This window comes from Podarcis muralis, chromosome 5 (assembly GCF_964188315.1).
Source record: "Podarcis muralis chromosome 5, rPodMur119.hap1.1, whole genome shotgun sequence".
Lineage (NCBI taxonomy): Eukaryota > Metazoa > Chordata > Lepidosauria > Squamata > Lacertidae > Podarcis > Podarcis muralis.
This window is the reverse complement of record NC_135659.1, coordinates 24,574,040-24,590,340: the sequence shown is the minus strand read 5'-3', so window position 1 is coordinate 24,590,340 and position 16,301 is coordinate 24,574,040. Positions and strand designations below refer to the sequence as shown.

General features: G+C 42.8%; 1 protein-coding gene across 4 annotated transcripts in view; it reads right to left on the bottom strand.

Moving 5' to 3' along the window:
• The window catches only part of COL11A1 (collagen type XI alpha 1 chain), a 257,133-nt gene that overhangs the window by 203,906 nt on the left and 36,926 nt on the right, over positions 1 to 16,301 (bottom strand). For all 4 annotated transcript variants that reach the window (XM_077928425.1, XM_077928428.1, XM_077928426.1 and 1 more), the window contains exons 3-4: positions 11,649 to 11,862; positions 10,411 to 10,573 (exon numbers count right to left, since the gene is read on the bottom strand). In XM_077928425.1, coding sequence (XP_077784551.1) covers positions 10,411 to 10,573; positions 11,649 to 11,862 — 377 coding nt within the window. The remainder of the gene's footprint in view (positions 1 to 10,410; positions 10,574 to 11,648; positions 11,863 to 16,301) is intronic.

Below are 16,301 nucleotides of genomic sequence, written 5' to 3'. Positions count from 1 at the left end.
AGCATTGTGGGTCCTACTGCATCCAGAAAGGCAAAATACATAAACAAACAGGGAATAAAAGTTTGGGTTAGAAGTACCATTTCATAAAACATGGGAGAGGGGAGGGAACCAAAATGGAACAATTTAGTCTCACTGGTTTGGAAGGAAGAATTAAGAAGAATTAAGAATTAAGAAGGCATCTCTCTTGCTTTTGATTCAGCAAGACCAAATAGTGTCTAACTTTAGCTGGCTCAGAGTTTACCTAGCCTTTGCCACGGGGAGCCAAACATTACGATCCATTCAGCCCAGCAAGCCTGGTTTTTCAGAATACTGTGAATTACTCCAGTCATGCATTTTCCTAGCTGTGCAATGCTGCTTGCACAGGGTCAAGGAAGAGCACGTCCCTTTCTGAACTCTTGTTATGTTCAGCTCACTGAAGCCTAAGATTTGATTAGCCCTATAACAGGGCTCATTACTGTCTAGCATTGATTAAAGTGTTATTAGTAGGAGTTAAGAGCATTCAGCACCTGACTGGATCAGGTCCATCACTTACATAAGTATAATTGGTATTATTGCCCATATGACTGCCAGATCATTCCAAAATCTACCTATACAATTGACCCTATTTGACCTGCTGGGGTGGTCAATTGCAGTAAGGTGCTTATGTTCATTAAGGGTTCATCTACCCTTTTTCAAGTGCTGCATCTCCATGAATGTATGTGCGTAAATCAGCCCATTTGTCCTTTACATTTTATTTGACCTCTCATATTGAAAATTCCAAAGTAAATCTTCTCTGGGGCCTCTCATGCATGTTCAGCAGAATAAGGAGGTGGAATCCAAAGGGTGGACTGTAAAACTGTAGATTGTTTTTGATTGCTGAAAACATGAAAACCCTCTGCAAAAGTGTGGGGGAGAGATGAAAATATCTGGGTCAAAGATTCTAACCATTGCTCTGCACCTACTTTCTGTCCTATCTCACTGACCACATCAGCCAATTTATATGCAAAAATATTCTCTGGGTTGTTGGTTTAACGCACCAAGCAACAGCGCTCTTCAAAGATACTTTTAACCCAGCAGGTATCTTATAACTGAATCTGGAGAACTGAGGTTCAGACTAAAGCCAAATCAACACTTTGAAACACCATTGTTTAGGTCCCATTGAAAGCAATGGGGCATAAGGCTCAACCTGATGCAATGTCTACACTGAAGTAAATCACACTGTATTCAGTGAGAATTACTCCCAAATAAAAATGTGCAAGAATGCAGCTTTACGTTGCTTAACTTTGGCCTGGATCAAGTCCCCAAAATATACCCACAAATGTCCAAAGAGAGTAAGTAGAAGTAAGGTACCCTATATTCTGGTGGGGTTAAATGTCCAGCTTTTCTGCTTATTGACATAAATACAGTGGTACCTCGGGTTACAGATGCTTCAGGTTACAGGTGCTTCAGGTTACAGACTCCACTAACCCAGAAATAGTACCTCGGGTTAAGAACTTTGCTTCAGGATGAGAACAGAAATCGCACAGCGGTGGCGCGACAGCAGCGGGAGGTCCCATTAGCTAAATTGGTTCTTCAGGTTAAGAACAGTTTCAGCTTAAGAACAGACCTCCAGAACAAATTAAGTTCTTAACCCAAGGTACCACTGTAACCAGATTGTGTGATGCATGTTTAACACTCAAGATTATAAATTCTGCTAAACCAGGCGTAGGCAAACTCGGCCCTCCAGATGTTTTGGGACTACAACTCCCATCATCCCTAGCTAACAGGACCAGTGGTCAGGGATGATGGGATCTGTAGTCCCAAAGCATCTGGAGGGCTGAGTTTGCCTATGCCTGTGCTAAACAATCATGACACAATTGTGGTCCATTCCCTAAGCATGCCTTCAACAGCTAAGTCCTATTAATTCTAATGGGGCTTACTTCAAGGAAGGCATTCTTGAGATCATTGTATTAGGATTCATGAATGCCATACAACACTAACTTACTGTATTTTTCACTCTAGAAGACACACTTTTTCCCCTCCAAAAATTAAGGGGAAATGTGTGTGCATCTTATGGAGCGAATGCAGGCTCCATGGCTTCAGCGAAAGCAACGCGAAGCCTCCGAAGCGCAGCTTCGGGCGGCTATCCCTGAAGCCTGGAGAGCGAGAGGGGTGGGTGCACACTGATCCCTCTTGCTCTCCTGGCTTCGCTTCACTGGAGAGGCACTGTGCAGCTTTCCCTCTCTGCGCAGCGCCCCTTCAGCGAAGCGGGAGGAGAAATGGAAGGGGCTCCATTTCTCCTGCCACTTCGCTGAAGGGGCGCTGTGCAGAGAGGGAAAGATTTTTTTTTCTTGTTCTCCCCCTCTAAAACTAGGTGCGTCTTATGGTCGGGTGCGTTCTATAGAGCAAAAAATACGGTAAGTGTTAGATGCAGGGTTTTTCCTTTGGGGGGGGGAATTGAGTGGGTTTTTTTCTTGTTTTTGTTTTGTTTTGTATTGAACCCTACTGGAATCTTGTACATATGCCAATAAAGGTTTGAGAATCAGTCTTAGCATACAATTTTGTATTCATTCACCTGTTACTGAGCCCCACTGAGCTGAACGTAAGTTACTCCTGAGAAGACAATGTGTGAGATTGTGCTTTACAGAGATGTCACAAATCCCACCCATTGTCTACAAGAGAACTGACGCTTCTGACAGGGTGCGTGGAGAACCTGAGGTACACCGTGACACACATTTGCTACGAACCATGCTCTTAGATTCATAGCGATGCCTGGAGACTGTTCTAGTACAAAGGAAGCTTAGAGGAGTTGGACAATGCAAGCTGATCATATTTCACTGATTTGCATTTTGCCTGTCCCAGATTCACAAACAATGGGTCTGAAGAAAAATAAAATAATAAAAATAATAAAACATGCTTCCCTTCACCACCACAATTCAATGGCGGTCCTAGATAAAATGAATCTGTATTTTGGTTATACATAAAACGTTGATTTTGTTGTTGTTGCTGCTGCTTCTCATCACCAAAGGCTCTTCAGTGATAATACCACAGTTAATACCACAAGGAAAGCTCTTTTGCATATGATGGGAAGTCAAATGAAGGCAGGGAGGGAAAGGGAGACCTAAGAGCAGGTCACATTTCCTCCTTTCACACTTCCACTGTCATGTTTCTCCACAATGAGGCATGCATCAGCTCTAGAGTAAAATACAAAAACACACACCTCACACATTTCCCCATGGAGGAAATAAATGAATTCAAGCCTTAATGAATTGCTGCAGAAGCCCAAAAGAAAGAAGAACAAATTGGCCATGATTTCTTTCTCATTGTTTCCTGTAACGTGAGAAAGATCCTGGAGAAACAGACTCGTAACATGAGCTGCGTCTCTATTTTTAAGGTTCAAAGTTGCATTACATTCACCACATGCATACATTCGCGAGCATACATCATAGTCGTCCAGAAAACCACAGCAACGGGGGTGAGGGGGAGGGAGAACAAATATAGTTGCATCTGGAAGAAATATTTAATGGAAACATCTCAAGTGCATTTTTTTTTCATCCCCAGTGGCAATACTGTCAGAACAGTAGTTCCCCTGGTATTTTTGGCACTCCCTATTCCACTCCCAGCCAAACCCTAGATGTCATAGTGTGGAAAATCAAATAAAGTGTTTGAGACACAGTGGACAAGTTTCCAGTGAAATCTGGTTCAGGAGAACGTGTTAAGAACGGGGTGGGTTCAAGCTCATTGCAAAATACTTTCCCTTCTGCTCCTAGTAAGGTTTGATTTTGGCCATCGCTGTAACTACTACTTCCTTGAATACTGAAATACACTCAGAGTCAAATGTGAGTTTCAATGCTCTTTATTCAGCTCATAGTAGCAATGAATGAAACTTTCCCCAAAACGTCTAGCTATATATACACATTATTTACACAATAGGCCCCGCATGATTGGCTAATTCCTGGCTGCTCCTGTAGGCCAATCAGGTTGCAGATTCACCTCCTCCAGAAGCCTGATTGGCTGCTCCTGCAGGCCAATCAGGTCACTGATTCACTTCTACCTGGAGCTGGATTGGGTGGCTCCTGTGGACCAATCAGACTGCTGCATTCTGGATCCTATTGTTCTAGGATTCAGCTCAATACATAACAAATTCACTTGCCATTGTAATAGGTAGCTTTGACCTAGGTTACAGCAGTGCTCTGGGGTAGCATTGTACAAGCTGGGGCAAGAAGGTATTCTTGGGTACACAGAAAGCACGTGCTACAGTGAGAGCTATGGAGCACACATTTCACTGACGATATTAAGAAGGACCCATAAGTGATGTGGCATTAATGCAAGGCCACTACAGTTGAGAATCGCTGAACTCCCAAAGTATCACTCAATCCACCTGAATCCACGCACCTAACCCATCATATACCTCCATCTACCTTGCTGAGATGTACATCCTCACCTATTTGTTCATTCCCTCTTTAATTTTCATTACACCCTGGATTTCCTTAGTTGTGTCAGTCACCTGTAAACGGAATAGCCATATGAGGGGGAATGTGTTGCTACTGCTCACCTTAATTAGTCAGATGGCCAACAGCTCAGGAAGGAAGGGACTGTGAAGTATTTTTTAAAACCCTCAAAAGCTTAAACAGCCAATAGAGGGACAACTCTATTCAGTCACAACAAAGCTGGCCAAGTTCACAATTTTCCATAGCCACTTTTGAGCTGTAAATGGGTGAGTAGAAAGAATAAGTTGCTTCTCAGGGAGTTATAGCATTTAGAGTGAGCTTGAGGGTAAAATGCGCAAAGACCCATCTCATGCCCAGTTGTGTGCCATCTTTGAAATGCCCTGAACAGATGGGGCCCCTAAGTTCTCCTATTTTTTAGACCAGCACACCAATGGCTCACTATTCCAATAAGTATTTACCTCACACCAAAACCTCTACATTCTTTCTACATGTGTGTAAATTCCTACAGCTATTCTTAATCCTATGAAAATGCTGCTGTTCTCAGTGCTGAATAGTTGCATCCAAAATAAAGCATTTACAGGCAGTTACGTTGTTTCTCTAATGAGTCACTGGCAATTTTGCTTCCTCCTTCTCTGTTCAGCAGTGGTACTATTCAGTTCTACTATACTAAGCTCCAAATTTTGCTGGAATGCTTCGCTCCGTACCGCACGTATCATTCCCCCCCCCATACTTTTTAGAACACAGATTCCACTGAAAGGTGGGTAGAAAAATATACCTCAAGTGTTTGAATAACAACATATGTATAATAGATTATATACTAGGGTACTGAAGCCCTTCTGAGATATATATTCTTAATGCCTATTTTCTTCAGCCAGTATGTGGAACAATATTTCTTTATTATTCAAACACAAGAAATCCATTAGTACCTGGAATGTGTTTGGGGAAGATGAATTCCACTTCTAAGGAATTATGCTTAAATCTCCCTCTGCTAGTCATCAAACCCAATGATTATATTTTCAGAGTCAACATAATACTGTAGAACGAAACAGCAGAAGCAAATCAAGCCTGTAGTCTTCATCCTGTTCTCCCATTCTCAAATAATTATGTCTTTTGAAAATTGAGTCTCACTAATATTAGCATGCTGCTATCAGTGAGGCTGTGAGTTCATTTGTGTATCGTGTGTGTGCTTGATAACTACAACTTCCAAATCCTGTTCAGATGTTATAACTGAACATAGAGCATAACAAGAGCTGAAAGTAGAGTCATGACACCAAGTACAGGTGACTCCCCATTTACGCAGGGGTTATGTTCCGGGCCAGAGTCTGCCTAAGTGAAATGCATGTAAGTGAGGAGCCTGCTACAGTAAATACAGCTTCTCACCCAACAGCTGTTGACCGGGGTAGTGTGGCAGCAGTGAGAGCTCCCACATGCCATTTTGAAGCACTTGGAGTCTTTTTCCTGGACTTTTGACTCACTGATGTCCTTTTTGGACTCTGAGAGGGCCTCCTCATGAGCCACAAGGACCTTCCAGCTCTCACCTGCCATTTCAGGTAAGCAATCATTTGTTTGTTTCTTTATTTGTTTACCAGCACCACGTGTATATGCATTCACGCACAAGACAACCGTGTGCAAGTAAGGGAATGCCTGTAGTCACACCCTAGATATCTCATGCAGCAGCTAGCCCTAATCCTTGCCACCCACACATAAAGTGAACATCAACAGGGAAGAAGCCTTTGCGTGTTGAAATGTACGTCCTATATGTGGGTGCCAGGAAGCACATATTCGTAGCACGACCCCACTCCGTGCTCCTGAGTTTGTCAAAATGGGAGCTATATTGCCTGAATAGGGTTGAACTGATGGTCTGCATGTGTGATATGGGCACCACAGTTCAAATATCACAGGCAAAGGGGTGAGGAACCTATGGCCCTCCAGATGTTGTTGGACTACAACTCTCATCAGCCCCAGCCATAATGGTCAATGGTCAGGGATTATGGGAAATGGCAGTCCAACAACATCTGAAGGACCACAAGTTCCCCATCCTTGTATCACATCAAGCTCAATCATTTTGATTGATACAGCTCTCAAATTTCACTGTGATGAAATACCAAGTGATGTTGGTTTTCGACAGCTCTACCACTGCAACCAATCACAGAGAGCCAAATTCATTGTTGGATAATGAATTGGATCCCCAACACTTGTGAGCCTTTCCAGGGCCCTCCTGTAAGAACTATATAAGGAAGAATGTGGAAACCTGCCGAGATAAATTTCACGATATCCATCCAGTTTCCCTCAAAACTCCTCAGATGTTCCTCCTGAGGCAGAACCTCCCAATTAACTTCAAATTTCACTTTGGGAGAGGGGACCCTACAAGTGAACACCACTGAGGATTGCTTGCTATCCTTTTGTGGCTGTGTTTTATCGCCAAAGGATAGTGCTCAAATTTGCCTTGAATTTTTGAGGGCAACTTAGAATGTGTGGAATTCATAAGGATGAAGTAACTGTATACTTTCCAGGAATTAATGTGGCTCCAAACCAAAGGAGGACACATTGTTGTTGTTGATGATGATGCACGACTTGTCTCCAGGCACTGCGGTCATCTGCAAGGCATTCCCACACAGCAGGGTTGATTTTGCCAGCTTTCATGCTTGCAGACATCTTTGAAACACAGTGCTGGTTTGCCAATGGGCCTGGTGCCTGAAGCCAGTACATCACGTCCTTGGGGATCTTGCCATCTTCCATTATTATTATTATTATTATTAGCCTTGCTCATGACCTCTGTGTGAAGCAAAAAGACTTAACTAAGCACCACCACATCTATTCTTACAGCCTTTCTTTTCAGCCTGGAATATTTTCACTGGCAGATGATAGGCTTGTAAAAATCAGATGCCTGAAAACATAAATGTCCTCCAGCAGTCTGTTAAAATAATATTTCTAGGCAATACCTCCTATATAGAGTTCAGTCACCCATATACATTTCTCTAAACAGATGTGCTTCAGTCTTCTGTATAATCCTTCTTCCTGGCTTTTAAATAGTGGAAAAATATACTTCCTTTTGCCAAATCCTCTCTAGTTACTGGAAAGATTTATGAAATAAATAAACTTCAGAAGGCCAGAGTCATAAACAAGAGTTCTTTCAGGGCCACCTTCGCCTCAACTGCAAGGAAGGCTGCAATCCTGCACTTATTTACAGACATGGACACGTCTATCTTATACATATTTTCCTAGAAGTCAAGAGCCAGCACACATGTTATAGGCATCATGTGAAAACTGCTGGAAATGGCTTCCTTGTGATGATTTAGCCATGCTGTGGCCATAACATGTAACGGGGGCTATCAAGTGACTCTGGTGCCTGGCCCAGAGAATTTCTATACCAGTGTGAGGCCTTTTAGTAGGTGACTGACACCGACGTAAAAACACTGCATGCCAGGCACCTAAATGACACGATGGCCCATGCTATATTTTGTTGGCATGTTGGAGACACAGGCTGTTTCCAGCAATCTCCCTGAGATGTTTGCAATGAGTGTTCTCAGTCTCTATGTGCCACGGATTAAGGCAAAATAAGCTTCCAAGTAATTCAGCTTTGGATCACAGTCATACAGCCAGGGTGATTTATCTAGAAAAAGAGGTGCCAGAACTCACCATGAATGCCTCCCTTGTTCCCTTATAATGGCAATGGCACCCATCTGAGAGGTGCCAAAACTGAGTTCCAGTGACTTCTGGCTGAAAAAAGGCCCTGCTTTCAGCCCAATCTTAAGTTTACTTAGACGTAACACCAGCTTTGAACATTCAAAACAAACAGAGGGAAAGGAAGCGCAAGAGGCGCATGCATATTCCACACGCAAAATGCACCTCCACAGAGGAATATTCTTGTGCCATTTCTACCTCTGCATTGCATGCAGCACCCTGTAGAGGAAAATACGTAGGCTGAAAGCTGGCTATTCAAATAAGCCACAGAGGTGCTGTGCATCCCTCTCCCCCTGTTTGTTCTGAATGTTGAAAGCCAGCTACCAGACAGCCCATACCAACTGCCAAAGAATCTCAGGGAGAGTAGTCATTTTAACCCAAATAAAATCCAGTCTACTGTGTCATATTGCCAAGAGGCAGGGAGAATTATGCCACACATCATGCACCTGTGAGGTATAAAATGGGTGATAAAATGGCTGTCTCCATTTATTGAATTGGACGGGTGTAAAATACTATCTATATGGAACCTTAAAGTGATTCTCTCTATGGTTAGTTGAGATTGAAAGACATTTCACTTAGAAAGATCAGTCTTCTTTTTTTCTGAGGTATTTCCTTCCACAAGCTTCCCTCTGTCCTTTATTTTTTGTGTGTGTGTTCCACATCTCCATTTACGTAGTTTATTAATGAGTAGCAAATGTTTGAGAGAAGCCCCTTTGCTGACTGGTAGCCAACCCTATGCAATCTAATCAAACTGAGTTGCATTGTGTTCAGTGGGACTAAGTTCAATGCCAGTCCCAGGTAAGTCCCAATGATTAATATATTTTTGAAGGAAGTTAGGGTGGCGCTGTGGTCTAAACCACTGAGTCTCTTGGGCTTGCTGATCAGAAGGTCGGCAGTTTGAATCCCCATGACTGGGTGAGCTCCCGTTGCTCGATCTCAGCTCCTGCCAACCTAGCAATTTGAAAGCACGTCAAGTGCAAGTAGATAAAGAGGTACTGCTCCAGTGGGAAGGTAAACAGCATTTCTGTGCGCTGCTCTGGTTTCGGTGTTCCGTTGCGTCAGAAGCGGCTTAGTCATGCTGGTCACATCAGCCGGAAAAATCATCTGCAGACAAACACCGGCTCCCTCAGCCTGTAAAGTGAGATGAGTGCCGCAACCCCAGAGTCATTCGTGACTGGCCTTAACTGTCAGGGGTCCTTTACCTTTACCTTTCGGCTCCTATTAACCTCATGATGGGCTATCAACCACCCTCAAAAAAGAGTGAAATAACTGATATATTATATATTGATAATTTCCTCCTATCTCACTCTAATAAGAACAAGCAGGAAACAAAGACCCCAAAACAAATGAAAAAAAGAAGTGTAGAATTTTTCAAAATAAAAAAGGAAGGTAAAGTCTTTAGGACTCATGCAAAAGAAAAGTCTTTCTCTAACTGCTCTCTTAGAACTCCTTTAATGATCTACCTGCTCCATAGAGATAGAACTTGCAAAACAGAAAGAAGTTCATGAGACCAGAGCTATTTATTTACTTCAACATATCTTTCCCAAAGCCCTGGGATTGGTCAGTCCAAGTAGTATCAGTTTCTCTTATTACAATCTTAACTTATCAATCACAACAGAGTTTTCCCTTCTCCCTGCTTTGGTATTTTCCTTATACAGTGAGCTTAGAGATATTAGTTTTGTTTTTAGCATATACTTGCCTGCAGTGAATTTTTTTATGTCTTAATCATCAAGGTGCCACAAAGCTTTGGGGATCTCAACTTTGCCTTGGGCACCATATACAGATTCCACTTCACCTCAGACAAGTCTAGAAGCTCTCAGAAGCACCCAGATTCACCCAAATCCACTCTGCACCCCTAAAGAATATCCAACCTCAGTTGTGGGTATTCTCCAATTAGCAGGAGTGCAAATTCCAGTTACCTTAACAAAATGGTTTTTTAAAAAGATCCTTATGCCTAGGCAACTGTGAAAGAAGACCCTATCAGTTACTCACAGCAACAGAAACTTCTGAGATTGGTTCAGTAAGAAACAAAGACATGAGCTATTGAGAAAGATATTTTTGGCCAAAACGTGTTGGGCACATTGTATAAATAAAGAACTCATCCCTTTTGGGGCATCTGTGAGATTAATTTCTCTCTTTTTTGCACATCAGCCATGAAAGAAAGCCAAGTGTTCTTTTCAAAGTAAGCTGGCCTTCTAAATGTGATTTCCATAAGCCTTATACTGATATAGTCCTAGACAGTTGAGATGAACGCCTGCAGTTTTCTTCTTTTGCAAGTACTGTATTCACAGACAAAATCTGTTGTCTGAACACTTACCTCAAAAACTTCCTCATCAAGAATCCTTGTTCCAAAGACTGTGATGCCATTGGTGTCAACAATTGCTCGGTCACTCCTGCCAAGTGGTTTCGTGGTTTTCTTCTTACAGTCCACAATCAGAGTGACGGATTTCTTCTCCACACTAATGGCTACCCGATGCCACCTAGCACAAGAACATAACTGATTTTGGTAAAATAGGAATGATTTTTTCCCCAAAGAATGTTTGCGAATATAGTGGAACCTCGGTTGTCGAACATAATCCATTCTGGAAGACCACTTGACTTCCAAAACGTTCAACAACCGAGGCACAATCACCATTTGCCAATTGCAATGAAGAAAATGGAGAAACATGCTTTGGAAGCTGTTTGACTTCTGAGGCACATTCGAAAATGGAAGCGTTCACTTCCGGGTTGTTGGCGTTCAGAAGCTGAAATGTTCAACTTCCAAAGCATTTGACAACCAAGGTTCCACTGTTCCAATAGTTAAGGGGGGGGTGACCAATTATATTTATTCAAAATATTTATTTTCCATCCTACTCAGCAGGTGAGGCCTGCTGAACTTCACTGTCAACCACCCTACATTCACTGAATGTCAGCATTCAATGGTAAAGGTAAAAGTAAATGACCCCTGACAGTTAAGTCCAGTTGCGAACGATTCTGGGGTTGCGCACTCATCTCACTCTATAGGCCGAGGGAGCCGGCGTTTGTCCGCAGACAGCTTCTGGGTCATGTGGCCAGCATGACTAAGCCGCTTCTGGCAAAACCGGAGCAGCACACATAAACGCCATTTACCTTACCACCAGAGCGGTACCTATTTATCTACTTGCACTTTGATGTGCTTTCGAACTGCTAGGTTGGCAGGAGCTAGGACCGAGCAACGGGAGCTCACTCTGTTGCAGGGATTCGAACCACTGACCTTCTGACTGGCAAGCCCAAGAGGCTCAGTGCTTTAGACCACAGTGCCACCCTTGTCCCTGCATTCAATGGTACCACCCACCAAACACTCTACTGTAACTGTGCATTGTATGGGAAGATCAGCAGTGGTGGGAAATCTGGCCTTGAAGGAAATTTGTTTGCTATTACTGAACTTGTTGTTGAGGAATTCCTGATAAGCTTCCAATTTTCTATAAAACACAATTTGGGGAGGGAGTGGTGGAATCCTGGTCTGGATCATCTGGCTGCAGGTATTAATTCTGTCCACCACCTTGGATGCCATATCCACCTTCATTTTTCACTTACTTTCCATCAGCAATGTTGACCGTTCTGAAGAGGGGATAATCTTCCGGTGCAGGCTTCCCATTTTGATCCTCATACAGGAAGACAGGCGATCTGCCCACCTCAACACCAACTTGCTGGATGCCTTGTTCGTTGTAGACAGAAAAAAGAAAGGACTGGATCCCTTTTTTAGGTTTCACTGTAAATAGTATCGAAAAGTCTTCAGGGAAGTTTCCACCTGTCGAGAGAAAAATGCAGAGTCACTAATCTTGCGGAGAAAAAACGTCCTACACCTTAGGACTGCTTGGTCACATCCCATGCCCAGGGAACGCTCTGGCCCTACTCTGTGACCTCCTCAAGTGCTTTTGCCTTCTGGGATGTGTCCTTCATATGCGATTACTCCTCTCGCTTGCTTGACTGGATTGCGAGTTACGCATCTGAATTTTGTATGGTTGGAATATAGTCAACTTACAGAGGTAGGAGTCAATGCAGTTGCCCCATTAACTTTTTGCCTCTGGCCCTAACCTCTGCTGCCATGCGGCCCCCAGAAGATTATGTACAAGGGAATGATAACCTTGGACTGAAAAAGGCTCCCAGCTCCTGACCAAAGTGAATCAAACTTTCTATTACTTCTCTTGAAAACAAGTGCTACAAATTACGGAATGCTTCTTTCTCTTAAAGCATTGTACTTTCCTTCCTATTCATTCCGCTCTACAAGCACTTAATTGTATGGCCACTTCTGAACCTCAATCACGATTTCTTTAAGTGCTGCAAAGGGAGAATAATGAAATCCCAAGTCCCATTAAAACCAATTGGGCTGAGAAACTCATTTAGATGAAGACTCACATGATGAGATTTTACATCACCGCCTTTATTGCTTGTTCCTTCTTATTCTGCGATATGATACATGTAACCTGTAACTCCTTTTGTTCTCTATTCAGTTGCAGTTGTTACTGGTTGTTATCTGACAATGAAAATTAACTTTAAAAAGCGATGGGGCTCCAATACCATTCTTGATCTTATTCACATGAAGTCCCCTCAAGTTCAGTAGAACTCACCTTTAATCAAGTAGGCTGCAATGAAACTGTGTCACGACAAAATAAATGGAACTTACTTGTGAGTAAGCATGATTAGGACTCGAGTGTTGGTCTCACTGATTTTAGTGTGGCTTGGGCAAGCCTAATATTGGTCACAACCATCCATCTTCTGATAACCTAGATCACTGTAATGCACTCTACATGGGACTACTCTTGAAGACAGTCAAGAAGCTGCCATAATTTTGCATGGTGCAAATTTGCAGAAGCTGCACTTACTATCTATATGCTACCAAACCCAATTCAAGATGTTGGTGTTAAATTATACAACCCTAAATATATGGGGACCCATATAGTTGAAGGAGCATTTAGAGGTCATATTCCTTGTCTTTGCATGTGTGATAGGTGCATGTGTGCCCATATGATTTTTGTGTGTGTGTGTGTGTGTGTGTGTTGGTAGGAGAGTGAAAGTGGTGTGTGTGTGTGTGTGTGTGTGTGTGTGTGCTTATGGAAGGTTGTGAGATCAAGTTTCTGTGTATTCCTGGTGTACACCTTTGGTTATTTAGATGTTTCTGAACTCCAACTCCCACCAGCTCCAGGCAAGTATGGCCAATATCAAGGAATAATGAGAACTGTAGTTCAGCAACATCTGGAGGGCCAGATGTTCCCCATACCTGGGTTATGCATATGAGCATAAAGTCCTGCATTTATTTATTGCTAAGCAGCAAACTGGCTCGACTGCTTAACATAAAAAAAAACATATTAAGTGGCTTACGGTAAAAGATAGAAAAACATAGCATGGTGTAAAAGCAAATTATCTTGCTGGTTTCCTTTCTGCCCAATATTCCAGCCTACCATGATAATTTTGGATGCTAATTCCATCTTCCATAGCATTAAGCTAAGTGTCATTTGCAAATTTGATAAGCACGCCCTCTACACCATGCGAGTCAGGGGACCTGTGGATGAATGAAATAGCTGTGGAGAGAGCTATTCCTGTTTTAGACACTCAAAGGCCTTAGTGCACCTCGGAAAAGAAGGAGTAAAGCGAGTTCATTTTTAAAGCCCAAATTAGAACCGCTTAGCATCCCGGTGGGATGGGCTCCAACGTAATTTGCATTTGAGCGATATAAAACTGCTGGGGCTGAATCATAAAGTGGCTTTGTGGAGCTTAAACAACATTAGATGCTCTACAGGTTTCAAATTGCTTAAGCTCCTTAAAACCGCTGTAAGTGAGAGAGGGTTTAAACAGATTATGCTCACGGAAGGTTTTGAAATATTCCAAGCCATTTGAATCTGTCTCTAACCTTGGATACAATTCTGGAAATTTGACTTGTAAAACCTTTCGGAAAGAAAGGCAAATTTAAGGGCAGAAGCTACAGGAGGTGGGAATGGCTTGCTTGATGAACTGAGCCCATCGTTTCAAAAACCTATGGATTTCTTTCTAACCCTATTTGCGTTTCACCTGTTTATTTATGAGGCATAATTGTAATTATTTATTAATGCATACATTTTCTCCATTTTGATCTGTTTTGTTTATTTCAACAACAACAAAACTACAAAAAACCCCAACAGCCTAACTTTATTACCATAACATGGCCATTTGTGAGCTACCCCAATATGGAAGCACTTCAGTCACAGAAGTTATATGAAAGTTCCTGTTAGTTGGAAGGAATTTATTTGAGGACTCCTTAAGGCTTAAAAGGGCTGCTAGCCTCTGACTTATTCAAAATGAGAATGAAAGCCAGGTATCGTGTGTAGGGCTTGCAGGAAAGTGGTTCTTATCAATTGTAAGCTATAGGATTTTATAATTTGTATGGGGGTCCAGAACCATTTCCATTATATGTGGTGCATCAGCACCTTCTCCTCCTTTCCCTAAATATTTCTTGTTGTTTTTCTGTTTCTATGGGTTTTCCCCCTCCTCATTTCACTCACCCACCCCACTTCCCCCATCCAGTTCTCCAAACCACCCCCTCTTCTCCTTACAACTTACCCCACAAAACCCATTACAGCTTGTCCAATCCCCACCTCTTTACACCAACATTTTTCCCCAACCTTGGGTTCCCAGATATTGTTGGACTACAACTCCCATCTCCCCCAGACAGCTTAGGCAGCAGCCATGGATGACAGGAGTTGTAGTCCAACGACATCTCGGGACCCAAGTCTGAAGAACACAGCTTTACACCAGCCACACATTAAGTGACAACAAAGAAACAAATGTGCATTGTATTGGAAGCACTTTCTGTTGACACGTACAACAACAGAGCATCCTACGTGTGCAAGCTATTTTGTTTGCAGCTGAAAATGGATATGCTCAGAGTCCTACCTTTTGGCACAAGTGACTGCAAAAAGGAAGAAAAAGTTCAGACCTGCACGAATGAAGGCCAGATGGACGGAGAGCTTCAGACTTGAAAGGAACTGAACACCTGCCTTGTCTGAACTGTTAATCTAATCTAAAGGATATGCTGAGAATGTTTAAGGCAGGTGGCACTAATTCATCTAGTCTGGGCATGTGCTTTCAGGCTGCTAGAACGAACTGCAGATAGAAAACCCTGTGGGAAGGTCATGGACAGAGGTTTTGAAGCGTGCTCCCAAATTGGGCAGTGGATAGCATTATCTTTACTAGATTGAGTTTTTAAAAACAACAACTCCCAACTGCTTACTGTAGAAAACAAGGTTTTATATATTCCACCAAGCTAAGGTGAGTATTTGTAAATATTAGCATCCTTTGGCCACCAAAATATTAAATGCAATGTTTGTCATTCAAAAGCTGAATGCATTTATCTCAGCCTTAAGTTCACTGATTTCAACTTTGAGTATGTCCTGCCAACCTAGCAGTTCGAAAGCATGTCAAAGTGCAAGTAGATAAATAGGTACCGCTCTGGCAGGAAGGTAAACGGTGTTTCCGTGTGCTGCTCTGGTTCGCCAGAAGCAGCTTAGTTATGCTGGCCACGTGCCCCAGAAGCTGTCTGCGGACAAACGCCGGCTCCCTCGGACTATAGAGCGAGATGAGCGCGCAACTTCAGAGTCGGTCACGACTGGACCTAATGGTCAGGGGTCCCTTTAGCTTTAATTTAACCCTGCATATCATCCATTATGTTTACTATGCAGTGGTACCTCGGGTTACAGACACTTCAGGTTGCAGACTCTGCTAACCCAGAAATAGTACCTCGGGTTAAGAACTTCAGGATGAGAACAGAAATTGCGTGGTGGCGGCACAGCAGCAGTGGGAGGCCCCATTAGCTAAAGTGGTACCTTAGGTTACAAACAGTTTCAGGTTAAGAATGGACCTCCAGAACAAATTAAGTTCTTAACCCGAGGTACCACTGTACAGACTTAAAGGGGAAAAAACAATGGTCTTGAGAATAACAACTTGATACAGCTCTTCAAGCTGAAGCAAGTAACTGCAAATATTAGCATTCTTTTGCCAGCCACATATTAAACGTGACAGTTTTCATTTGAGAGTTTGAAGGCATCGCTTGAGTATCATATCTCAAACTTTGAAATGTGAATGGAATTTCATTTCGTATATCCAGTACACCCAGGCTGGATTGAGAGGGGATGCAGGTGAGCATATGCCCCAGGCGGCAAATTAAGGGGTGGGGGAGGCTGAATGGAATCTGCATGGCAGAGAGGAGGCATGCTG